Source organism: Rana temporaria, chromosome 1, assembly GCF_905171775.1.
Source record: "Rana temporaria chromosome 1, aRanTem1.1, whole genome shotgun sequence".
In the NCBI taxonomy this organism is placed as follows: Eukaryota; Metazoa; Chordata; class Amphibia; order Anura; family Ranidae; genus Rana; species Rana temporaria.
The window spans coordinates 548,595,277-548,622,834 of record NC_053489.1 but is presented as its reverse complement, the minus strand read 5'-3'; the positions used below and the strand labels follow the sequence as shown (position 1 = coordinate 548,622,834).

At 45.1% G+C, this 27,558-nt stretch overlaps 1 protein-coding gene across 1 annotated transcript; it reads right to left on the bottom strand.

Moving 5' to 3' along the window:
* Positions 1-213: 213 nt before the first annotated feature.
* SAP30 (Sin3A associated protein 30) lies at positions 214-27,091 on the bottom strand. The gene is made up of 4 exons (XM_040333390.1): positions 26,725-27,091; positions 15,013-15,138; positions 7,665-7,763; positions 214-3,349 (listed from the first exon to the last, which is right to left on the bottom strand). The coding sequence occupies exons 1-4, from the start codon at positions 26,998-27,000 to the stop codon at positions 3,227-3,229; spliced, it is 624 nt and encodes a 207-aa protein (XP_040189324.1). The 5' UTR covers positions 27,001-27,091; the 3' UTR covers positions 214-3,226.
* Positions 27,092-27,558: the final 467 nt, after the last annotated feature.

Sequence of the window (27,558 nt, the reverse complement as noted above, 5' to 3'; positions counted from 1 at the left end):
AGCACAGTGGTCAGATAAGCAAGAACGCCTGTTTGGCTGCTGCAGGCTAACTGCACGACACACACACCGTCATTATTGTCATTTAAGTGCCTTAAAGAGTATGCTAGAAATATTACAGTACAACGAGCAACCATGATGTGCTGTTGCCCAGAGCAACCAGTAAGATTTCAGCAGTTAAGTGCTGTCAATTAAATGAAAGATGAGGTCTTGTTGGTTGCTATGGTTACTGCTCCTTGTCTTGTTGAAATAAGACCACGCTAGATGGCATAATTTCTCCTCCTTACTAAACTCCTTCCATTTCTATTAGTACTCCTCACCATCATATATAAAAATAAATCCGCCAAACACCGCCTAGCTGCAAACAGCAGTAGTATTTGCCAATAACTCTCAGTTAGGCCTTCAAACAAGTCTACTTTTTTCTTGAGCTTTCATAAAATCAGTTTTACTGTGGGGCACACATTAAATGTGATTGCTACCATTTGTGGTGTAGGAACCAGTGCTCCTACAACTGTTCTCTGTGTATTCATGCATAAAAAAAAACAACTGAGACATTGTGGAGAAGCAGACCACGTCTTATAAAGGGGTTGTAAGGGTTCATGCTTTTTTCACCTTAATGCATCCCATGACATTGGCTCCCGCTGCTGTCAATCAAATCCAATGGCGCGGCTGCCGGGAGCGGGGCCGAGTCATAAACTCTGTCTATGAAAGCCGACTGTATGACACGGGAGCGCGCCCGCAAGGTAACCCACTCGGGAGACAGCTTCGCAGAGGGAGTTAGCTATTGCGAGGAGGAGCCACGAGAGCCGCCGTGGGACCCCAGAGCAGCAATATCGGGGCCACTCTGTGCAAAACTAACTGCACAGTGGAGGCAAGTATGACAGGTTTGTTATTTAAAAAAAAAAAATAACCTTTACAACCACTTTAAGGGACTCATAACAGCACAGTGCTGGCAAATCTATAAAATACTGCCCTGCATTTCATGTGCTGGAAATGCAGCCCTAGGCTGCTATTGTGAAGGAATCTTGTATTAGGTCTTATGGAACACTTGCGAGCTACCATACTGTCACTCACGCCTTATTCATCAATTAGGTTTAAACAAGTTATATTTTGTTTTGTACGTAGCTGCCCCTTTCCAAAGAAATAGCTGGCTTTACTATTAGGCGAGAGTCAGCATCACAATAACCATTGCAAGACACCCCTACTACCCAAGTTCATACTGTAGGGTCAATCTGAGAGTACGGTCATCTGGTGCTTGGAAAGTAAGCATTTTTGGTCAAATAAAGTTTAATAGAAAATCAAATCATTTATATTAAACCAACTAAAATTATTATATTTCAAAAGGTCCTTTTGAAAATAGCAAGATGATACATCTTTATACATTTGTATTCCATCTTCCAATGTGCCGGTCTGGACACAGCCTTTTACTACTGTATATACTATAGAATATAGTGGGCCTAATGTATAAAAGTGCTAAAAAGTAAAAAAAAATTAAATGAAAAAAACGGCTTTAAAATGACCCTTAGTAACAGTACTTGTGCACAGCGCTGTTGTAAGTTTCCTACTGCTCCTTCTTTCCTGTCACAGCTCTCTGGAACAATTTACATTTTAGTTGTGCGACTTTGGTCATGTTTTTTAGCATTTGTGCAAGCATTTTTGGACATGCTTCAGCATTTTTAATATTGTTTTTTTTATTTTTTTAGCCAATAAAACGCTAGATAACGTCTGCAAAATGCATGTTATGCACATTTTTCAAGCGTTCCCATTGAATGCTATTGGGGTCAAAACACACGACTCTTCCCAACAGAAGTTTTGAGAGATAAGCTTCAAGACACACTACACAATATTCTATTGCTATGAACAAGGCTACACGTTGAAACACGCAAGACCTTGTATTATTTTGTACTTCAACTGCTACAATAAATTTATCAATTGCGGAAGTTGCTGGCTTTTTAATTTTTTTTACACTACACTCAAGTGTAAACAGGCACCATTGAATAAAATAGAACTCCTAGTGTCAAGCACTGAAGTGCTTTTTTGTGAAGCTTCAAATGATGCTTCAGAACGCTCAGGTGTGAAAGGGATCTCTAGAAATCTTTAGATAGCAGCTGTGAAACTATGTAAAAACCTGCTTCTCCTTCAGAAGTTTGTCCAGATAAAATATTCTCTTAGCCAATAGGCTGTAATTATTTTTTCTTTTGGTTGACAGCTCACAAATCTAGGATATAAAAGTAAACGGTCATTCTGGCCTATAGAAAAAGGGGATTTCATTGTGTTTTGGGTATATTTGTTAGACAGGCATTGTACATCTAACTTCTGAAGTCAAGTCAATTTTTTACAGTCTCACAGCTGCTATCTAAGGATTACTAGACAGCTGTGGTATGAGAGAGGGAGCTATAAACTGCCTGCAACAGCCTCTAAGCAGACGTGGTGTTAGACGGAACAGCAAGAGAAATGGCATGATGGCGCAGATACTGTTCCTACATGAGGTCCAGCAACACATGTTCCAGATGTATATTATACATAAAGTTTTGGAAGTCAAAATAGAACTAAAAGGCAAAACATTTTTTTATAGTCTTGGAGAGTGGGGATGGATTAGAACACCCATTAGGTTTTTATTCCTGCCTGTGCCCTCGTTAGAAAGATTCAACCTCTCCATTTGTCATGTTTACCATCATCATTCACACTGAAAGTAAAAGAAAATCTTACATTTTGGGTTATCCCCAGAAACATAATAGAGAGGAAATTTTCCAATGTGGACACTAGTTCTGGCGACCTGGGGTGCCCCAAGGGATTCCCATAATTTGTAGGGATTTGTTATTGCTTCCTGTTGTGGCTATTGGACATGAAGTCAAGGGAAATCTCTCCAATGGGACACAGATGACAAAAAAATAAATAAAAATAAATCTGACAGTGGTTATAACCCTTAATCACTCTATCCAAAATGAAAAAAAATATATATAAAGCTTGGTATATAGTTCTAGTTTACCTTCCACCTTAAAGTACTGCCTACCAGGTAAAAAAAAAACAGGTTTATGATAGATTATATGTCATGAAAAGTGACATTTCTCAACTACAGGCTTCGGAAGTAGAGATACATTTTTAGATGAGACAATGAATAACCTTTCCACAGAAAGCACTAAAATAACACTGAAAATTATTTACAACTGTCCTTCCATTCCAAGGCCTCGCGCAAACTCAAAACTGTCCATAAAATGTCTGATTTTCTCTAGTGGAGTCCCCCATCTGATTTGTGATCTGCTTTGTTTTTTTCGTTCTTCACCGAGCAGATAAAATATGTTAGTGTGTCCTTTTCATTCACTGGAAGTGTTCTGAAATGGCCTCCAATTATCTAAACAAAAACAGCAAGAGAGTATATTTGACACCGGGAAAAATAGTCAGATGAAACAAATAGCCTTGACAAGAGTTTTTTTCCCCATATTCCACAATAAGCCAAATGGTACCTTTACAATTAAACACATTTTTTTTATACAATGTATTTGTCTACAATAAAGATATTCTGTGCTCTGTTAAAGCCCAACTCCAGTCTCAACAATTGTTTTAGTTTTAAATAGAATGTGGAAAGGTTTGACCTGTCATGTTCATCTGTAACCCCACTGAGGAGATCTCCCCTCACCGGCCATAGATGGTGCGACTTTCTTTCCTGCAACCACGGGTATGCACCTTTATTTCATAGTCAGTGTAGAAGTGCCCCCTTGCACTGTTGGTCAGTGTAGGTGAGAGATCAGTTTGTTATTGCTCACTGTTGAAGGAACTCCTAACTACCTCATGAGAAACCCTGGCAGGGAAAGTCTGGTCTAGCCGCAAAAAAACTGGCTAAAGACAGCCGGCTACATTTTAGTTTGCAACTTGTGTTTAAAATGGGTAAAAAAGCTCTACCTAGTCCTTCAAAGTTCAGCTAGGATTTCTAAATGTATGTATGCATGCATGTTCGTTCGTTCGTTCAAGTCAACCCCTGAGCCCCAGTTAGATTAATTTAGAATGCAAATTATATAATATACAGTGGGGAACATTTTTTGATCCCCTGCAGATTGCCCACTTACAAAGAACTGAAGGGTCTATACATTTTATCATAGGTATATTTTAAATAACAAAGACAGAATATTAACCAAAAAGACAGAAAAAAACCACGATAAAGGGGTTTTAAATTGTCTTATGTTGTAGGATCTCAGTTATCTGTAAACCTCTTAATAAACATTAATGAAAAACAACAAAAAAAAAAAAAAGAAGTGGGTTATAAATTGAGTTGCAGTTCAGTGAGTAAAATAATTACAGTATTTAATCTGCTACCAACAAACAATAAATTAGGGCCGAACCAACAAATCGATTAATCGACAACTAATCGATTATGAAATTAATCGATTACAATTTTCATAATCGATTAATCGGCCACTTACTGGGGTTAAAAAAAAAAAAAAATTAGCCCTATATAGTACAAAAAAGCAAAATCGCTACTGTAAATATTACTTTCACTGTCCCACAGTAAAAAAAAAAAATTAACCCCTTACAGTAGCGATTATTTGCTCTTTTTGTACTTATTTTTGTTTTTTTAACCCCATTATGTTACTAAACATCTCAGGTGGGGTCACACCTCTGTTTTTGGTGCTTTTTGCAGAAACACACTACAGTTCATTTACATGTTTTCCTATGGGACACATTCACATCCATAATTTTTTTTCAGCTGCTGCGTATTTGGAAAGGGCAAGGACTTTTTAATGCAAAACAGTGTTTTTTTTTTTGGTTCAATATACTTCAATGGAGAAGCTGCAGAAAAGCATGTAATGTGTTTTTGCGGCAATTTGTGTTTTGTAATCTGCCCAACAACAAATTGGCCCAAAATAATTTAAAAAAAATGCAATCTTTTTTTTTTAAAAGGCTATTATCCAATTAATCAAAACAATAATCGGCCAACTAATCGATTATGAAAATAATCGTTAGTTGCAGCCCTACAATAAATCTGGCTCCCACAGACTGGCTACATAGTATGTGCTCATGTGGTAGACAGATCAGTCCTGTCAATTTAAGAAGGTGCTCTTAAAGCGGATGTGCCACTAAAAAAATATATTAAAAGCCAGCAGCTACAAATACTGCAGCTGCTGACTTTTAATATAAGGACACTTACCTGTCCTGGAGTCCAGCGCCGATCGCAGCAGATGACGAGCCGATCGCTCGTCACCCTGCTGCTCCCCCCTCCATCCACGGTGAGGGAACCAGGAAGTGAAGCGCTCCGGCTTCACTGCCCGGTTCCCTATGGCGCATGCGCGAGTCGCGCTGCGCCCGCCGATTGGCTCCCGCTGTGTGCTGGGAGCCGAGTGTTCCCAGCATACAACGGGGGACGGACGGGATGCAAGGAAAAAACCCGTCTTTTGCCCGCATCGTAGGGCCGGAAGTGGGTGCAGATACCTGTCTGTAGACAGGTATCTGCACCCCCCTCCCCCCTGAAAGGTGTCAAATGTGACACCGGAGGGGGGGAGGGTGCCGATCAGCGCGACTTCACTTTAGAGTGGAGATCCGCTTTAACGACAACTTGTCACCTGTCCACAGAATCTCTTTCTTCCACTCAAACCTCACCATCATGGGCAAGATCAAAAGAGCTGTCAAAGGACATCAGGGACAAGATTGTAGACCTGCACAGGGCTGGAATGGGCTACAAGACCATCAGCAAGAAGCTTGGTGAGAAGGAGACTACTGTTTTGGAGCGATTATTTGAAAATGGAAGAAATACAAAGTAACCATCAATTGCCCTCGGCCTAGAGCTCCATGTAAGAGTTCACCTCATGGGGTAAGAATGATCATGAGAAAAGGGAGGGATCAGCCCAGAACTACACGGGAGGAGTTTGTGAATGGCATTTCAAGGCAGTTGGGACCATGGTCACCAAACAAACCATTGATAGCGTAATACATCGTCATGGATTGAAATCCTGCAGCGCCCACAAGGTCCCCCTCCTTTAAGAAGGAACATATACAGGCTCATCTGAAGTTTGCCAATAAACATCTAACTTATTGAGAGAAGAAATGGGATAACGTGCGGTGGTCAGATAAGACCAACATTTAGCTCTTTGGCATCAACTGGACTTACTGTGTCTGGAGGAAGAAAAATTCTGACTATGACCCCAAGAACGCCATCCCTACAGTCAAGCACAGAGGTGGAAACATAACGGCTAAAGGTACAGGTTGACTTTTCCGCATGGAGGGGCCAATGGACGGGCAAGGTATTGTAAAATATTGGATGAGAACCTTCTTCCTTCAGCCAGAACACTGAAGATGGGTCATGGATGGGTCTTCCAGCATGACAATGACCCAAAACATACCACCAAGGCAACAGAGGAGTAGCTCAAGAAGAAGCACATTAAGACCACGGAGTGGCCTAGCCAGTCTCCAGACCTTAATTCTATAAACAAAATTATGAAGGGAGCTGAAACTTTGAGTTTTCAAGTGACAGCTAAGAAACCTTAAGTATTTAGATCTGTAAAGAAGAGTGGACCAAAACCCCTCTTGAGATGTGTGCAAACCTGAAAAACATCTTACCTCTGTGCTTGCCAACAAAGGTTTCTCCGCCAAGTAACAAGTCATGTTTGGGGATCAAATAATTATTTTACTCACCAAACTGCAACTTAATTTAAAATACACCTATGATAAATATATATATATATATATATATAAAATCGTACATATACAAACACATACACACACACACTTAATTTCTTTAAAAGTGGCCAAACATAAAAAATCTGCAGAAGATCAAATAATTGTTTTCCCCACTGTACATATATTGTAGGAAAATAGGATCACATTAAAAAAAAAAAGATGTTATGTAAAGCCCATCTCCTGCTTGTATTTATCACTAGCAAATCTTTGTGTGCTCTTGATATGACAAGCTCTGTGCACACACTTGGGAACTTTGCTCAGGAGGAAAATAGAAAAAGGTGGAATTTCCTTATTATGGAGAAAGCTTTTTTAAAGAACAGTTCAATGGATCTTCAGGCACCATTTATGGCTTATATAACAACGTGCTTTAGGAAAGGTTTTTTATAAGTGGCTGCTTCTCATAGCAGGATAAATACAATTTCACAGAAAGGGCACATATCCTTTCTGCATTCTCTTCAAATAAAGTAGTTACCCCTTGCATGATGCAAATGAATATTTATCCCATCCCACAGCCTGCTGCAATGTTTACATATCATGGGGAAATCATCTATGTGCTACATGCACCTGCGCAATCGATTCCCATAGATATCTATGGGGCTGTCTACCGCCTCTTATCTCTGGAAGATGACTCCATAGACGTCTATGGGGATCAAATGCACAGACACTGCCCGGCAAAAAACATTTCAACAGCTGATGTAAACACTGCAGCCGACCAGGACATATAATTAAGTACACATCTGGAGCAGGCAAGGGTGGGCTACTTTAGCTCAGGGGGCACAGATAGGATAAGTGCGCAGGCCATGAACGTGCACTCATCCTTTAATCCATTCTTAGACTGGATTATATGGCTTACTTCACATTACAGCGTTTTTACTTTTGTTGAATAAACCTGTAATATCACAAGGACAAACTGCATTAAAAATGTGATGACAATTCTTTCAAGAATACAAATATACTATGCAACTGTCAGCATACTTCAACATTTTCAGAAAACCTACTTCAACAAGCTGTGCTTTATTCAGTCCAGGCCGTGCTTGTAGTTTGAAATGCCTCTTATATCTTCTTAATGTGTTTACTTGCAACTGGAAAAGGTCCACCTAGAACATTAAAAAGCTATATAAAAATCAAGGTTGCTGCAAGGATTATTTTTACGACTTCTAACTACATGATACCATCTGAATTTTTATTTTATTTTTTCAGTTTTTTAAACGGCCTTCAAAACAGTTTCCTACAAAATTGTTTTCCTCACCACAGATGTTCACACAACGGGAGATAAGATGTTATAGCATAAATTACAAGATAGATTCTCTATTTTATATGACTATAAAACAGTATTGAAAAATACAGGTCTAGGGATAGCAGGCGGTTTTATATAATTTATCTGTTATGACTGAAAAGCCATAGAGTACCTGCAAAATGATTTCTTGAAGGCCTTTGTACACAGAAGTGCCAAAAGAGGGTGTTCAGGTCTTTCTTCTGGGCCAGGCGGTTCCCAACACCAAGAACAAGTTTGCTCTAAAGTTCTCTCAGGTTAGACGGTTCCCAACACCTAGAACAAGTTTGCTCTAAAGTTCTCTCAGGTTAGATGGTTCCCAACACCAAGAACATGTTTGCTCTAAAGTTCTCTCAGGTTAGACGGTTCCCAACACCAAGAACATGTTTGCTCTAAAGTTCTCTCAGGTTAGACGGTTCCCAATACCAAGAACATGTTTGCTCTAAAGTTCTCTCAGGTTAGACGGTTCCCAATACCAAGAACATGTTTGCTCTAAAGTTCTCTCAGGTAAGACTATTCCCAAAAAAACTCTTCTGTGATCAGCTCCCCCCAAACCCCCCTAAATACTTATCTAAGCAGCACTGTACCTGAGAGCAATAGCACTGCTTTCTCTCTTTCCCTCCTCACAGGACATGGAGACTTCAGTGGAAGATATTGGCTCCTGTTGCTGTCAAACACTGTGATGAGGAAGTGGATGGCAGTAAACTAGTGGGTTGAGGAGTTTTTAAGCTGCTTTGAGCTGTAAAAATGATCAAACGTAAAACAAAACGCTAATAAACGCTCAAAAACACTGCGTTTATTAGCATGTTTTTTTCTTCAATGGATCAAAAACGCAAAAAAAAAAAACGCTAAACCGGAAAAACACACAAAAAAAAAAAAACTATTGCAAAAACTTTGAAAAACTCACTGCAAAGCTACTAGCGTTTTTATAACGTTATTTTAACATCCAGTGTGCATGAGGCCTTAAAATTACTTTAATAGATAGTGAGTTTAACCACAATATCGATCAGCCAATTGAAATAAACAGGTAATCATTAAAGGAGTTGTAAAGGGAGAGCAGAGATCTGACAGGGCGGTCCCTGCACAGTGTGCGAGACCGCCCTGTCATCCGCCGGCTCAGCGGAGTGAACCCCGCTGAGCAAGCGGAGGTTCGCGGAGCGGATCATCACGGATCCGTGTGAAAAAGGGCCCCAAGTCAAAGAAATCTACCATCACCAAACACTATTGCCCCAACACTGGGTGGCCAACGAAGTCTTTGCACTCTTATGCTTCCAATCATTCAAAATTCATCTTGTGTGTGTTCTGGTAAAATCTGTAAGTTATTTCACACAAAAATAATAAAAAATGATCATTGCCTGGCTGCCTTTGGCCTCAATGATTTCTCAGTCAATGTTAAGTGGAAAATCCCCAAAAGATCTACATTTCTGTTCCTGGTCTATTACTCAAAGTACTTTTCTCAGTATAGGTTTCCTTTAAACACTAAGGGGCAGAGCCACAAAAGAATTACGCCGGCGTATCTATTGATACGCCGCGTAATTTAAAATTTCCTGCGTCGTATCTTTGTTTTGTATCTACAAAACAAGATACAACTGCATCTCGGATCGATCCGACAGGCGTACAGTAGGTGTTTGTGATATTGTGCTTTTAGCACGACAGCGTCGCGCTGATACTCGGCGACACGGTGCCGAGATCTCGCCGACATCTTGCATTTACTGGAATAGTGACAGCACATCCCAGCAAGCGCGTCATAGAAGCGACGGGAGATCCGACTTGGATTCCCGCCAATTCTACACGTGTGCGGCGTTTGTTATGAATCCTGAAGGGGAAGTCCCCGCCGGATTTTAAATAAAAATCCGGCATGGGTCCCCCCTCAGGAGCATACCGGGCCCTTAGGTCTGTTATGGGTTGTAAGGAGAGCCCCCCTACGCCGAAAAAACGGCGTAGGGGGTCCCCCTACAATCCATACCAGACCCGTATCCAAAGCACGCTACCCGGCCAGCCAGGAAGGGAGTGGGGACGAGCGAGCGCCCCCCCCCCTCCTGAGCCGTACCAGGCTGCATGCCCTCAACATGGGGGGGTTGGGTGCTCTGGGGCAGGGGGGCGCACTGCGGCCCCCCCACCTCAGAGCACCCTGTCCCCATGTTGATGAGGACAGGGCCCCTTCCCGACAACCCTGGCCGTTGGTTGTCGGGGTATGCGGGCGGGAGGCTTATCGGAATCTGGGAGCCCCCTTTAATAAGGGGGCCCCCAGATACCGGCCCCCCACCCTAAGTGAATGAGTATGGGGTACATCGTACCCCTACCCATTCACCTGCAAGAAAAGTGGTAAAAACACAAATAAACCACACAGTGTATTAAAATATTTTATTTTTCTGCTCCGGAGGCCGCCCCCTGTCTTCTTTATTAGCTCTTTTACCAGGGGGGGCTTCTTCTTTGACGTCTTCGGGTGGGTGGGGGCCGCCGTCTGGTTCTCTTCCACCGCCGGGGGGGGTGGCTTTTAAAAAAGCCCCCACCCCCCCGGCGGGTTTCCTCCGGCGTCTTCGGCGGGGCTCTTCTTCTTCCGCTATCCCGACGGGTCTTCTCCGCTATCCGGGGGGTCTCGCCGCTCTCCGCTGTTGACTCGTCGCACCCCGGTTCTTCGTCTCGCAGTCCGGTCCCTTCTTCCGTGCTGTACGTCTTCTTCCGCGCTGTGACGTCATGTTCTTCACTTCTCTTCTTCTCCCGATGTTGACTCGCCGGTCCTCCTCGCTGAAATGACGCATGCGCGCCTTGCATCGGACCTATATAGGCCTCACAGTCCCATCATGCTCTGTACCTACCCATGTGGTAGGTATCACATGGGTAGGTACAGAGCATGATGGGACTGTGAGGCCTATATAGGTCCGATGCAAGGCGCGCATCCGTCATTTCAACGAGGAGGACCGGCGAGTCAACATCGGGAGAAGAAGAGAAGTGAAGAACATGACGTCACAGCGCGGAAGAAGACGTACAGCACGGAAGAAGGGACCGGACTGCGAGACGAAGAACCGGGGTGCGACGAGTCAACAGCGGAGAGCGGCGAGACCCCCCGGATAGCGGAGAAGACCCGTCGGGATAGCGGAAGAAGAAGAGCCCCGCCGAAGACGCCGGAGGAAACCCGCCGGGGGGGTGGGGGCTTTTTTAAAAGCCACCCCCCCCGGCGGTGGAAGAGAACCAGACGGCGGCCCCCACCCACCCGAAGACGTCAAAGAAGAAGCCCCCCCTGGTAAAAGAGCTAATAAAGAAGACAGGGGGCGGCCTCCGGAGCAGAAAAATAAAATATTTTAATACACTGTGTGGTTTATTTGTGTTTTTACCACTTTTCTTGCAGGTGAATGGGTAGGGGTACGATGTACCCCATACTCATTCACTTAGGGTGGGGGGCCGGTATCTGGGGGCCACCTTATTAAAGGGGGCTCCCAGATTCCGATAAGCCTCCCGCCCGCATACCCCGACAACCAACGGCCAGGGTTGTCGGGAAGGGGCCCTGTCCTCATCAACATGGGGACAGGGTGCTCTGAGGTGGGGGGCCGCAGTGCGCCCCCCTGCCCCAGAGCACCCAACCCCCCCATGTTGAGGGCATGCAGCCTGGTACGGCTCAGGAGGGGGGGGCGCTCGCTCGTCCCCACTCCCTTCCTGGCTGGCCGGGTAGCGTGCTTTGGATACGGGTCTGGTATGGATTGTAGGGGGACCCCCTACGCCGTTTTTTCGGCGTAGGGGGGCTCTCCTTACAACCCATAACAGACCTAAGGGCCCGATATGCTCCTGAGGGGGGACCCATGCCGGATTTTTATTTAAAATCCGGCGGGGACTTCCCCCTCAGGATTCATAACAAATGCCGCACACGTGTAGAATTGGCGGGAATCCAAGTCGGATCTCCCGTCGCTTCTATGACGGCTCTGTCTCCATCGCGGCAAGCCAGCTCGGCGCTGGCTCCCGCGATGGGGCTCGTAGGTGCTCAATCTCGCCGAGAAAGAGAGCGAGATTGACACAAAATCGGGTTCACCTACTGTATGTCTTAGTACGTTGTCGGATCGTAGATGCATTTTTCCGCCGGCCGCTAGGTGGCGTTTCCATTGAATTCCGCGTCGAGTATGCAAATTAGCTAGTTACGGCGATCCACGAACGTACGTCCGGTGCATTTTTTTACGTTGTTTGCGTTGGGCTTTTTCCGGCGTATAGTTACCCCTGCTATTATGAGGCTTACTCAATGTTAAGTATGGCGTAAGCATTGGCTTGTTCTGGTTTAATTTCGAGCATGCGCACTGGGATACCCCCACGGACGGCGCATGCGCCGTTCAAAAAGAAACGTTGTTTACGTCGGGTCTCGACGTATTTACATAAAACACGCCCCCATCCCATCCATTGGAATTCCGAGCCCTTACGCCGCCAAAGATACACTACGCCGCCGTAACTTACGGCGCAAATTCTTTGAGGATTAAAAAAAAAATAATAAGTTCCGGCGGTGTAGTGTATCTTAGATACGCTGCGCCCGGCGGATATATGCGCCGATGTGCGTGGATCTGCCCCTAAGCAAACAGTGGTTCTTGTTTAAGCCAGGAGGAAGAGAATCATTTTGCACAGTTCCTTTTGCAAGATTTAACGTTCATGTGACAGAATGGTTCCTATTTCCTCCACTAACCTATAAAAAAAAACTCCAGCGAAAAAAACAAAAAACAAACAAAAACTAAAAAAAAAAAAAAACTTTTCTTTAAAAAAGAAATTTACTGGAGTCTGCCTCCGTTGGGGGGAAACATGCTTTGATTTTCTGTCCCAGTGACTACACAGGAAAAAAAAGAAAATCAGCTGTGGGAGGGGGTCACAGACTTTTTCTATTAGCCATCAGAAAATAAAAGAATTGTTCCAGCCAATCTGGAAAGGAGGAATGATGTCACTGTACACAGTAAAACTGTGTAAACCCTGACTATACGTTGAGGTCTCATTCTCATGGCTGCAGAGGGTCATACAACGTGAAAAGGGCACATGTGTGTGTGTCTGGAAGGTGCCTATGAAGGACAGTGTTTGCATACAACCACCCATATAAATCACTAACTTGCTGCGGCTGTACACGTGTAACAATACATCTGATAGTTTGCATGCGTGCCTCCCAGCTAAATAAGTACATGCAGTACAGGGCTAGGATTTTTGCTGTATACCTGGCACAAGGACTGGGGTGTACAGCTGTCGGCACACATGTGAAAGAGGCCAAAAAGTCAGATTTTCAGAGTTTTCACAGCGGGTATGTAGTTATTAATAGAGATATGCCATCAGATAGGGAGCAATAAAGAGCTTACAACTGACTCAATGCACAAGCACGGTTAGATGGGATAGCAAGAGTGACATATTACTTAAAAGTAGAACTAAAGTCAAAACTTTTCTCTTCTTCATTTTGGATAGTGTTAGGCTCGATTCACACCTATGCATGTTGCTTTTTAGCATTTTTGCAGTGCTTTTTGCGGTGCTTGCTGCATTTTTTTGACGTGCGTTTTTACCGCGATTTGCGTTTCTAATTTTTTTACATCAATTTTTATTTTTTTACATTTCCTTTAATAACCAGCTATAAACTGGTTAAAAAAAAAAAAAACGCAAATCGCGGCATTTGCGTTTTGGATGCGGGTCCATTGAATTCTATTACAAATTAAAAGTGTCCCTGCATTTCTGCAAAATGCATCAAAAAAAGCATTAGTGTGAATGGAGCCTAAAGGGAGGGTTGGCCATCCATTTCCCATGGGGGGAGGGGGGGATTTCCCTTCCCTTCCTGTCCCACAGCAAAAACAGCAAGAGAGGAAATCCCTCCAAGGAGATGTAATCCCTGGTTGTCACCCAAACTAGTGTCCCCACGGGAAGTCTTCCCCTCTATTGCTGTTCTGGGGACAACCCAAAATGTGGGAATTTATTTTACTTTCATTTTGATGATCACAGTAAATATGACAAATATAGGGGGGATCTCACTAACGGGGGTGCAGACATCTATAAGAGCCGGACGGGTTCTCTAATCCCTCTCCACCAAATCTAAAACAAAAAAAATGCCTCTAGTTACACGTTAAAAGGCAAAACAGTTCCCTTTTTAAATGCCTCAATAAACTATCCTTTAACCACTTCCCACCCGGCCTATAGCAGAATGACGGCTGGGAAGTTGTTCAGTTATCCTGACTGGGTGTCATATGACGTCCAGCAGGATATGCCACGATCGTGTGCCCGTGGGGGTGCGCAGCGTGGCGATCAGTGGTGTGGTGTGGTGTGTCAGTCTGACACACTGCATCACCGATTTTGGTAAATAGCCTCTGACAGGGGCTCTTTACCATGTGATCAGCCATGTCCAATCACGGCTGATCACTAGGTAAACAGGAAGAGACGTTTATCGGCTTTTCCTCACTCGCATCTAATAGACGCGAGTAGAGGAGAGCCAATCAGTGGCTCTCCTGACAAAGGGGGTCTGTGCTGATTGTTTGTCAGCACAGTCCCCCCCGCGGATGCCCACCCAGAAATACCAGGGATGTCCACAAAGGAACCCCAACAGATATGCCACCCTAGACCAACAGGGAAATTCCAATCAGTGCCCAGGCAGCTGTCAATTAGTGCATATAATACCTGCCAGTGCCACCTATCAGTGCCACCCATAAGTGCAGCCTATCAATGCCCATCAGCGCTGCATATCAGTGCCCGTCAGTGAAGCTCATCAGTGCCCATCAGTGAAGGAGAAAACTTTCTGTTATAAAATCTAGAATTTTGTTTTTTTAATTTTTATTTGTTTAGAAACAAATAAAAAAACAGCAGAGGTGATCACATACCACCAAAAGAAAGCTCTATTTGTGGAAACAAAATGATAAAAATGTTGTTTGGGTACAGTGTTGCATGACCGCGCAATTGCCATTTAAAAAGTGACAGCGCTGAAAGCTAAAAATTGGCTTGGGCAGGAAGGGGAGGGGGGGGGGGGTTTAGTGCCTGGTATTGAAGTGGTTAAAGGCTTGCTACAAATACAGAACCATAAAGTAATAAATACACAGTTCGGTCACAATAGTACACAGATAAAAACATAAATTTGAAAAGCATACCTCGGGAGTATCAGTGTCATGGACTGGGGAGTCCCCCTCGTCATCATCACTACCCTTCCGTTTCCGTCTGTTCCTTACACTCTGAATTAAGTTCTTGTGGAAGTCACAAATATAAAGATGCCTTGCCTAAAAACAGAGAAAGCGTATGCTGTATGAGTAAGTAGGCTGTTACAAATGGATCCCTACTTATGGGATATTGGTGTCCTTTCATTAAAACACAAACTTTCCCTTTAAATGCTTGTCAAGTCTAGGGGTACAGGAGTAAGCTACAAGACTTCATGTATTCCTTGCTCCAGCAGGCTTCCTCTATGATGCATGCTGTGCAGACTGCCCACAACTCGGGACACAGGACAGAAAAGGTGCGATTCGGAATCCCACTAGACTCGAGTAAGGAACAAGGTACATTATTACAGATTATTCCTCGACCCCCTTTTTTTTTCACCTTAATGTATTCCTGGCATAAAACCCATATCATTAAAAAGGATCAATAGATGCTGTATTACATGATGTTCATACTCATTCATTCACTATGGGATTTGTTTTCTGCGATCTGCAAAAAAAATGGTTGATCCTGCTGTTCTCTATTTCCCCTTCTGTCCATGTTTCCAATTCAGCTAGGGATTTTGCAGCTGTATATTCATTCAGTGAGTTTCTAAGCTGAGCATTTCCTCCCTATCACATCTGAGCAGCCCATGTGATTATAGAATCCCACATGTGAGCATATACAGTGATAAATGACATCCCACTCCCTCCCTCCTCCATGCCCACTAACCAGCTTAAAGAGGAAGTAAACCCCCCCCCCCCCGAAAAACGGGGGGGGGGGGAATAACCTGCAAGAGAAAAGGCATAATGAGCTAGTATGCATAGCATACTAGCTCATTATGTGGCACTTACCTGAGATCGAAGTCCTCTTCGTTCCCTTCCGCCACCATGTCTCCTCGCATCTTCTTCCTGTTAATCGCCGCTTCGGCGCTGTGATTGGCCGGAGTGGCGATGATGTCACTCCCGTGCATGTGCGAAATCACGGCATTAACCCCGATAATGCGATTGACAAAAACTGAACTTTCAGTGCGCCTACGCCGTTGGCTATGGCGCTCATGCGCCGTAGACATCGGCGCCTATCATTTCTGCAAATATCTCCTAAACCTTTTAGGTTTGGGAGATATTTGTTGCACCTACAGGTAAGCCTTAATGTAGGCTTACCTGTAGGTTAAAGTGGGTTTACAACCACTTTAACACACTGATGGCAGGATATTACATCTTGATTGATGGAGGTGTCACTATCCTATTATTCTAAAACACAGGCTGGAGGGGTGCGAGACAGCCTGTGACTGGCAGAAATCTGCCCAGACCAGGTTATTGCCAGAAAAGAATAAAGAGTTAAAAGGGGTTGTAAAGGTTCCTGTTTTTTTCACCTTAATGCATCCTATGCTGCGATCCCGAGTCTGGCTCGGGGATACCACTAATGGTACTGGATTTCCACCCCGAGCCAGACTTGGGATTACCACCAGGGAGGTTAAAGAAACCTATTTAGAAAATAAAAAACAAACCTTTTACAAGCCCTTTAAAGTGTAAGAGAGATGGAGTGTAATAACAAAGGACTGCCACCTTTCCTAGGGAAAAACACTGGCTTTATGATCTCTTTCCTAATAATAATATTGCCAACTAGTCTGATGTCTACCCACCAGGTGACAACCCTAGTAATAATAACCCCAGGCACTAATCAAACAACTTCCAGGCTGTACTGCCTACACTGCTGAGATCTAACATCTGATAGCTTGTACTGGAGACTCTCAGCTACTGCTAGAACCTTCTGCCAGGTGCTGGGGGAATTCATCCCCGTCATAATACATCAGAAAAGTGCATTTAAATGTTTAGAAAATACTAAACCATATGCAAAATAATTGTAAAATATTTGGTAATTAAAAACATCAATGAAAAACATTTGAGAAAATGCAGAAAGATTGTATTTCACCATCTCATGAACTATTAGAAAATGTATCCCTATATGTGTTTTTATTGCATTACTAGCATATCTGTAGCCCAAAAAGAAACGTGTATTACCGTAAAGCTGTCCTTGTCTTTGGGACTATTTGGATACACAAGGTGTGTGCATATACATACTGTACATAATAAAAACACACTGGGTCGGATTCAGAAAAGAGATACGGCGGCGTATCTCCTGATACGCCGCCGTATCTCAGAGTCCGGCCGTCAGATCTATGCGCCTGATTCATAGAATCAGGTTACGCATAGACATCCCTAAGATCCGACAGGTGTAAGTGACTTACACTGTCGGATCTTAGGCTGCAATTTCACGCTGGCCGCTAGGTGGCGCTTCCGTTTGTTTACGAGAGGAATATGCAAATTAGTATTTACGTCGATTCAGAAACGAACGACCGCCCGGCGCTTTTTTTTTTTACGTCGTTTGCATTCGGCTTTTTCCGGCGTAAAGTTACCCCTGCTATATGAGGGGTATGTGCGGCGTATCCTATGTTAAGTATGGCCGTCGTTCCCACGCCGAGTTTTGAAATTTTTACGTTGTTTGCGTAAGTCGTTTCGCGAATACGGCTGGACGTAATTTACGTTCACGTCGAAAGCATGATGATTTGCCGACGTCATTTGGAGCATGTGCACTGTGATTCAGTCGCGGCCGGCGCATGCGCCGTTCGTTCGGCGCCGGGACGCGCATCATTAAAATGATACCCGCCAAATTTGAATTCCGCCGGGTGATTTACAAAACGCCGCCGCTACTTTACAGGCAAGTGCTTTGTGAATAAAGCACTTACCTGAAGAACTTGCGGCGGCGTAACGTAAATGAGATACGTTACGCCAGCAGAAAGATCCGCTGATCTTTCTGAATCTGGCCCACTAGCTGGACATTGATTAAGAAAAAACTAAATGCGCAAACCAAAAAATAAAAATTTAAGGAGTGGAAGCTAACATTGAAAAAGCGTCCCCACAAACAGATTATATAAATAGTAATAATGTGGCACTAACTCAAGTAAAGTGCCAATGTGAACAGAATATATTCAATACAGTCCATAATTAAGTCCAAACGGTGAATTAACAATCCAAAAAAAGCATGTGCAAATGAAGTATATTCCTTTAATCCTAAATTCAAAGAAGGTGCTTGTGTAATCCAAAATATAAAAATTAAATTGATAGTAGGATGTGAAAAATTCCAGTGCAGAAACAAACATCAATTCGTATGCCGCGTACACACGATCAATTTTCAGCATGTAAAAAAACGACGTTTTAAAAAAATGTCATTTAAAATGATCATGTGTGGGAGCATTTTTTTTAAACGACCGTGTGTGGGCAACGTCGTTTTAATGACGAAGTTAGAAAAAACGTTGTTTTTTCTATATGCTGAAAAACTTCGTTTTTTACATGCCGAAAAATGATCGGGTGTATGCGGCATTAGAAAGTGTAGTCGCGCTTGCTTCCACCATCCGCAATCCACCAATAGTTTGCCCCACCCTCTGACCTCAAATGATGACCCCAACGGGTCTAGTAGGGCTTCTGGTAGTAATGATCCTTACTGGCGATTTCAACTCCACTTTTCTCTTCCAGACCAGGCAAGGATAAAGCAGTGGTTGGGGATATAAATAGTGTTCTCCCACTGTGCACAATGCGTCCTCGTTAATCTCCTCCATTCAAGACTCAAAAGATAAAGGAAATCTCCCTTGCCACTCACTTCACTGGCTTTCCCTACCCCACTGTGTAAAATTCAAAATGCTAACCACAGCATACAAGGCCATTCACAACACCGCCCCCATCTACATCACCAACCTCATCTGGAGATATTGCCCAAATCGTCCGCTCCTCCCAGGACCTCCTGCTCTTTAGCTCCCTTCTTACCTCCTTCGATGCTCGCTTTCAGGACTTCTCCAGAGCCTCTCCCATCCTCTGCCCCTACCCTGTCTACCTTTAGGCGAGCCCTGAAAACTCATTTATTCAGGAAAGACTATTCCTAATCCACCTAACAACTGTCCCAGAGCCACCCCCATCAAATCATTCTCTGCAGCTTTTACCTTTTGTACCACCCCCTCCCTTTAGAATGTAAGCTCTACGAGCAGGGCCCTCCTGTATTGAACTGTACTGTAATTGTGCTATCCTCCCTCTACATTGTAAAGCGCTGCATAAACTGTTGGCACTATATAAAATCATGTAGAATAATAATCTCCATAGTGTAGTAATTACATATATAAAAATATAATCAAAGCAGCAAATTTACATATCAATTTGGAACAGTCAACATCGATAAGATCAAGGACTTCTGATCTCGGCCGTGACCGGAAGTGGCGTCACCCGGCTCCTCCCGACGCGTTGAGTCACTAATGACGTGACTTTATTAAGCTGTTGATAACGTCACGTGATTAGTGATGCCACTTCCGGTATTGTGCACAGTGGGAGAACACTTTATTTATATCCTCAAACCACTGCTTTACTTTTTTACTTTACTCTGGTGCGTTAAAGCGGGAGTTCACCCATAAAACAATTTTTCCCCTTAGATGGATGCTCGTTTTGTCTAGGGGAATCGGCTAGTTGTTTTAAAATATGAGCTGTACTTACCGTTTTCGAGATGCATCTTCTCCGTCGCTTCCGGGTATGGGTCTTCGGGAGCGGGCGTTCCTTCTTGATTGACAGCCTTCCGAGAGGCTTCCGATGGTCGCATCCATCGCGTCACTAGTAGCCGAAAGAAGCCGAACGTCGGTGCGGCTCTATACTGCGCCTGCGCACCGACGTTCGGCTTCTTTCGGAAAATCGTGACGCGATGGATGTGACCGTCGGAAGCCTCTCGGAAGACTGTCAATCAAAATAGGAATGCCCAGTCCCGCAGCCCATACCCGGAAGCGGCGGAGAATATGCATCTCGTAAACGGTAAGTACAGCTCATATTTTAAAACAACTAGCCGATTCCCCTAGACAAAACGAGCATCCATCTAAGGGGAAAAATAGTTATGTACGGGTGAACCCCCGCTTTAAAGAGAAAAGTGGAGTTGAAATCGCCAGTAAGGATCATTACTACCAGAAGCCCTACTAGATCCGCTGGGGTCTTCATTTGAGGTGAGAGGTTGGGGCACACTATTGGTGGATTGCGGATTATGGAAGCAAGTGTTTTAAGAATTGATGGACTTTTTCACATCTACAATCAATTACATTTTTATATTTTGGATTACACAAGCACCTTTTTTGAATTTAGGATTAACAGAATATACTTCATTTGCACATCTTATGAATTTTGGATTGTTAATTCACTGTTTGGACTTCATTATGGACTTCACTGAATATTGAATATATTCTGCTCACTTTAGCACTTTACTTAAGTTAGCGCTACATTATTACCATTTATACACTAGCTGGACAATTGCATTCCAGAAGCCTAAAAGCAATAGAGTGTAAAACTGATAAAACAATGAAAATCCCATCTGGAGAATGGGTTAGCTGTGTGTGATCACTAAATAATCCAGGCTTGGCAGACCAGACAAAACAACTTCCCTTTCTCATGCATCACATGCAATTTCCTTCAGAGTGAACAGAAACCTCAGTGCCAATACTGGTGTACGAGCCATATACAGAGAGGACAACCCAATCCTTGTACTGGTGTACGAGCCATATACAGAGAGGACAACCCAATCCTTGTACTGGTGTACGAGCCATATACAGAGAGGACAACCCAATCCTTGTACTGGTGTACGAGCCATATACAGAGAGGACAACCCAATCCTTGTACTGGTGTACAAGCCATATACAGAGAGGACAACCCAATCCTTGTACTGGTGTACGAGCCATATACAGAGAGGACTGCCCAATCCTTGTACTGGTGTACGAGCCATATACAGAGAGAGGACAACCCCATCCTTGTACTGGTGTACGAGCCATATACAGGGAGGACAACCCAATCCTTGTACTGGTGTACGAGCCATATACAGAGAGAGGACAACCCAATCCTTGTACTGGTGTACGAGCCATATACAGAGGAAGGACAACCCAATCCTTGTACTGGTGTACGAGCCATATACAGAGAGAGGACAACACAATCCTTGTACTGGTGTACGAGCCATATACTGAGAGGACAACCCAGTGCTTGTACTGGTATGAGAACCACATACAGAGAGCACAACCTTGTACAGTACTGGTGTGTGAGCCATATAGAGAGGACAACCCAGTGCTTGTACTGGTGTAGTAGCCATATACAGAGAGGACAACCCAGTCCTTGCACAGTATTGGTGTGTGAGGCATATACAGAGAGGACAACCCAGTCCTTGTACTGTGTACTGGTGTACTAGCCATATACAGAGGTCGATGAGCTGTGTACATGAAAACCGTCCCCCAAAAGGTGCATATATCACCAGCACACCATTGGGTCTTCAGAATAGCGTCTAAAGTTTATTAAAGTGATCAAACCATATAGTAAATTGTGATGATTTAGGGCCACCCACGACCCCTTCATCAGGCATTTGGATGCCATTCTGAAGATCTATGGTGTGCTGGTGACATATGCTTTGACTCATGTTGTTGATACCGGTATTCAGCTGACAGTTTCTACAGCACACACTTGCTGCAAACCTTCTCCAAGAGCGTTTGCAAAGGGAATATTTTACTTGATTGTACAGAGACCCAAGTCCATGTAGTGGTGAGACTCACATACACATAGGACACCACGGTGCTTGTACTGGTGAATGAGCTGTGTACACAGAGGACACTTAAGCCCCTGTACTTGTGGAGGAGCCACGCACACTGAGGGAACTGCAGTGTTTATATTGGTGTATAAGCCATGTACACAGAGGACACCTCAGTCCTTGTACTGGTTGAGAAGCCATGTATATAGAAGAAATCCCAGTACTGGTGGAGGCACAGAGGACACCCCAGTACATGTCATTTCTCATACTACACATTCAAACTCCTCCAGACTGAGCAGAAACCCCAGTCCTGGTGTACACAGAGGACACCCATTCTCAGTACTGGAGGAGTCATGTATACAGCAGAAACCCCAGTCCTGGTGTACACAGAGGACACCCATTCTCAGTACTGGAGGAGTCATGTATACAGCAGAAACCCCAGTCCTGGTGTACACAGAGGACACCCATTCTCAGTACTAGAGGAGTCATGTATACAGCAGAAACCCCAGTCCCTTTACTGGTAGAAGAGCCATATGCACAAAGTCACCGGATAGATTGCCAGCACACCATAAATCTTCAGAACAGTGTCCAAAATTTTGAAAAAATAAAAGATCACATCACAGCAGTAAAATAGTGATGTTTTGGGGCCACGCAGGACCCCTTCATCAGGTATTTGGATGCTATTCCCTGGTGTGCTAGGCCTCTAGATACCGGTTTCCAGTTGACAGCTACTAAAGCACCCACGTGCCCAAGCCATCCCCTGGAGATCCAGACCCAGTCAGTACTGGTGGAAGAGCCATGTATAGGGCAGAAATCCCAGTGTCTGTACTGGTGGAAGGGTCTTGTACACAGGAGGATAACCCAGTCAGTACTGGTGGAGGAGCCGTGTATAGAGCAGAAATCCCAGTGTCTGTACTGGTGGAGGAGTCTTGTACACAGAGGATAACCCAGTTAGTACTGGTAAAAGAGCCATGTATAGAGCAGAAATCCCAGTGTCTGTACTGGTGGAGGAGTTCTGTACACAGAGGATAACCCAGTCAGTACTGGTGGAAGAGCCATGTATATAGCAGAAATCCCAGTGTCTGTACTGGTGGAGGAGTCTTGTACACAGAGGATAACCCAGTCAGTACTGGTGGAGGAGCCACGTATAGAGCAGAAATCCCAGTGTCTGTACTGGTGGAGGAGTCTTGTACACAGAGGATAACCCAGTCAGTACTGGTGGAAGAGCCATGTATAGAGCAGAAATCCCAGTGTCTCTGTACTGGTGGAGGAGTCTTGTACACAGAGGATAACCCAGTCAGTACTGGTGGAGGAGCCACGTATAGAGCAGAAATCCCAGTGTCTGTACTGGTGGAGGAGTCTTGTACACAGAGGATAACCCAGTCAGTACTGGTGGAAGAGCCATGTATAGAGCAGAAATCCCAGTGTCTCTGTACTGGTGGAGGAGTCTTGTACACAGAGGATAACCCAGTTAGTACTGGTAAAAGAGCCATGTATAGAGCAGAAATCCCAGTGTCTGTACTGGTGGAGGAGTCTTGTACACAGAGGATAACCCAGTCAGTACTGGTGGAAGAGCCACGTATAGAGCAGAAATCCCAGTGTCTCTGTACTGGTGGAGGAGTCTTGTACACAGAGTCAATGCATATCCAGCACACCACAGATCTTCAGAACAGTGTCCAAAAGTTTAAAAAAAGTGATCACATGACAGCAATAAAATGATGTTCTGGGGCCACTCAGGACCCCTTTATCAGGCATTTGGATGCCATCCTGAAGATCTATGGTGTGCTGGTGACATATGCTTTGACACATGCTGATACCGGCTTCCAGCTGACAGCTGCTACAGCACACACTTGCTGCAAACCTTCTCCACAAGCATTTGCAAATGAAACATTTTACTTAATTGTTCACAGAGGACACCCCAGTCCCTGTAGTGGTGGAGGACTCACATACTCATAGGACACCCTGGTCCTTGTACTTGTGGAAGAGCCCTATTCCCAGAGGATACCTCAGTCCCTATACTGGTGGAGGAGCCCTGCATACAGTGGGAACCACAGTCATTAAATTGGTGAAGAAGTCACATACACAGAGGAAACCCCAGTCCTTGTACTGGTTGAGTAGCCCTGTATACAGAAGATACATCAGTTCATATACTGGTGGAGGAGCCCTGTATACAAAGGGGACTGCAGTCATTATATTGGTGTAGAGGCCACGTACACAGAGGGAACCCCAGTCCTTGTACTGGCTGAGCAGCCCTGCACATAGAAGACACCCCCAGTCCATGCACTGGTGGAGGAGCCCTGTATACAGCAGATACCTCAATCCCTATACTGGTGGAAGAGCCCTGTATACAGAGGACACCCCAGTCCCTATACTGGTAGAAGAGCCCTGTATACAACAGTCCTTATACTGGTGGAGGAGACCTGTATACAGAGGACACCCCCAGTCCCTATACTGGTAGAGGAGCCCTGTATACAGAGGACATCCCAGTCCCTATACTGGTAGAGGAGCCCTGTATACAGAGGACATCCCAGTCCCTATAGTGGTGGAGGAGCCCTGTATACAGAGGACATCCCAGTCCCTATACTGGTAGAGGAGCCCTGTATACAGAGGACATCCCAGTCCCTATACTGGTGGAGGAGCCCTGTATACAGAGGACATCCCAGTCCCTATACTGGTGGAGGAGCCTTGTATACAGAGGACACCCAGTCCCTATACTGGTGGAGGAGCCCTGTATACAGAGGACATCCCAGTCCCTATACTGGTAGAGGAGCCCTGTATACAGAGGACATCCCAGTCCCTATACTGGTGGAGGAGCCCTGTATACAGAGGACATCCCAGTCCCTATACTGGTAGAGGAGCCCTGTATACAGAGGACATCCCAGTCCCTATACTGGTGGAGGAGCCCTGTATACAGAGGACATCCCAGTCCCTATACTGGTGGAGGAGCCTTGTATACAGAGGACACCCAGTCCCTATACTGGTGGAGGAGCCCTGTATACAGAGGACATCCCAGTCCCTATACTGGTAGAGGAGCCCTGTATACAGAGGACATCCCAGTCCCTATACTGGTGGAGGAGCCCTGTATACAGAGGACATCCCAGTCCCTATACTGGTAGAGGAGCCCTGTATACAGAGGACATCCCAGTCCCTATACTGGTGGAGGAGCCTTGTATACAGAGGACACCCAGTCCCTATACTGGTGGAGGAGCCTTGTATACAGAGGACACCCAGTCCCTATACTGGTGGAGGAGCCCTGTATACAGAGGAAACTGCAGTCCTTATATTGGTGTATAAGCCACTAACACACACACAGTAGTCCTTGTACTGGTTGAAGAAACGTGTACACAGAAGAAATGCCAGCACTGGTTGGAGGCACCATGTACACAGAGGACCTATGAGCACATGTCATTTCTCATGCTGCACATTCAGCTTCCTCCAGACTGAGCAGAAACCCCAGCCCTGGTGTACACAGAGGACAACCCAGTCCCTGTAGTGGTGGAGGAGACACATGTACACAGAGGTGGTGTTGTGCTGCATCCAGTGTATACAAGTCCCCTCAGTGTACACACATGTCATGCACCGTGGTGTAGCCTCCCGCCTGTCCTTTGCTCTCAGTGTGGACGGTGCAGGAAATGTCCCCTCCATGGCTGACACTTGTTCTGTCCCTAACAGGCAACAACCTGCCACTTGACTGATTGCAGGCAGCAGAACAAAAGCAAAGTCCTTCCCGGCCCCGCCACACACTGTACACCCGATCCCCCCTCCTCCTCCTCCCGGGGAGCCGCCACGTATCACCGACATCCACACAAAGAGGAACTCCATGCCGAATGTTTACATCGCAGTGATAGCAGACACAGCACTAAGCACACTGCACACAGCCATCGCATGAAGTTTCACATGACAGGAAGCAGCTGTGTGTGCGATCCAGGCATGGCATTGTGTGTGCAATGTGTAGACCATGTGTAAAGTGTGTGTCTGGTGTTGTGTGTGTGTGTCTGATGTATGTGCAGAGTGTGATCAGTGTATGGATGGTGTAGTGTGGATTGTGTTGTGCAGTGTGTAGATCATGTGTAAAGTGTTATCAGTGTGTCTGGTGTAGTGCAAAGTGACCATTGTGTGTGTCTTGTGTCAGTGCAGAGGGAGCATTTTGTGTGACTGATGTGTATGTGTGTCCTGTGTAGTGCAGAGTGATCATTATGTCTGCTGTTGTAGTGCAGAGTGATCATTGTGTTGTGCAGTGTGTGTGTGCCTGCTGGAGTTGTGCAGAATGACGATTGTGTCTGCTGGTGTAGTGCAGTGATCATTGTGTGTGTGTGTGTGTCTGCTGGAGTTGTGCAGAGTGATCATTGCGTTGTGCAGTGTGTGATCGGTGTGTGTCTGCTGGTGTAGTGCAGAGTGATCATTGTGTGTTATTGGTGTGTGTCTTGTGTAGTGTGATTGATGTGTGTGTGTGTCCTGTGTAGTGCAGAATGATCTTTGTGTGATATGTAGTATGTGTTCATTGTGTGTCTGCTGGTATAGTGCAGAGTGATTATTGTGTAGTGCAGTGTGTGTCTGCTGGTGTAGTGCAGTGATCATTGTGTTGTGCAGTGTCTGCTGGTGTAATGCAGAGTGATCATTGTGTTGTGCAGTGTGTGATCTGTGTGTCTGCTGGTGTAGTGCAGAGTGATCCTTGCGTTGTGCAGTGTGTGATCATTGTGTGTCTGCTGGTGTAGTGCAGAGTGATCATTGTGTTGTGCAGTGTGTGTCTCTGCTGGTGTAGTGCAGAGTGATCATTGTGTTGTGCAGTGTGTGATCTGTGTGTCTCTGCTGGTGTAGTGCAGAGTGATCATTGTGTTGTGCAGTGCAGTGTGTGTCTGCTGAGCAGTGCAGAGTGATCCTTGTGTTGTGCAGTGTGTGTGATCATTGTGTCTCTGCTGGTGTAGTGCAGAGTGATCATTGTGTGGATCTCATCAGTCATGCAATGCGGATGACTTGTCTAGTTTGTTGTTGTCCCCGATCGCACACCGGCCTCCTCTGCAGCCCGAACTACACAATAGCACTGAGTGTCAGCATGCCATGGCAGAGGTCTGACGGCCACTTACCGTCTTGTCCAGGTCGATCTTGACTTTCTTCTGGGAGATGCTCTTCTGGATCCTCTTGCTGAAGCTGGCATTGCCCGCAGGCCGGGTGCAGCGCTCCCCCTCGTCCCGCAGACAGCACAGTTGCCCGTTGAGGGGACCCAGAGCCCCGGCGGGGATGGCAGCTGTCGGGGAGGTGACCTCTCCCCCGCTATCCCGGGCTAAGTCCTCGGAGGGGAAGCCGTTCATCATGGTGTGTGGATGCAGCTTGTCGGGCGATGTGTAGTATGGTGCAGACATACACCCAGCAGCTACCTGGCATGTGTCTATGAGAGAAGAGTGTGGAGTGTGTGTACACAGCCAGCCTGAGAGCTTCACACTATTACATTCATTGCAAGCTTCTCCTGGCCCCGCCCACATCGCCGCAAACCCCGCCCGCTGCCACTCCCCTCCAAACTCTGCAATATAGCACAACACTGAATAACAAACTTGTGCGGAGTGCAGACTTGGCACACAATGGGAGGACATTGTTTACATGGCTGTCTGCAGGATCGCAGATCCCTGTGTGTGATTTCCGTACAGAAGCTGGGAAAGGGAGAAGTCAGAGTCAGTAGGCTCGTCCCAAACTATATAATGGGGATCATTACACCACCATTTTTCAATTTGTTTTTCTTTCCACCTACCGTACTTATCAGGGTATTGCGCGCTCCGGCGTATAGCGTGCACCCCTAAAGTGGACCCACATTCCTGTAAAAAAAAAACATTTTAGTACTTAGAGTTTTGGTGTCCATCGGCGGCCTCGTCGGGTCCGGCGTCCGTCTGCGGCTTCGGTGGTGTCCTCCTCGTCGGTCCGGCGTC

What these genes read in the sequence shown, in the direction of transcription:
- SAP30 (XM_040333390.1), bottom strand. Translation starts at nt 27,000, where the DNA reads ATGTCTGCACCATACTACACATCGCCCGACAAGCTGCATCCACACACC. An exon ending in AGATCGACCTGGACAAGACG is followed by an intron (nt 15,139 to 26,724) that starts GTAAGTGGCCGT and finishes CTCTGTTTTTAG; the next exon opens with GCAAGGCATCTTTATATTTG. An exon ending in ATGACACTGATACTCCCGAG is followed by an intron (nt 7,764 to 15,012) that starts GTATGCTTTTCA and finishes TTAATGTTCTAG; the next exon opens with GTGGACCTTTTCCAGTTGCA.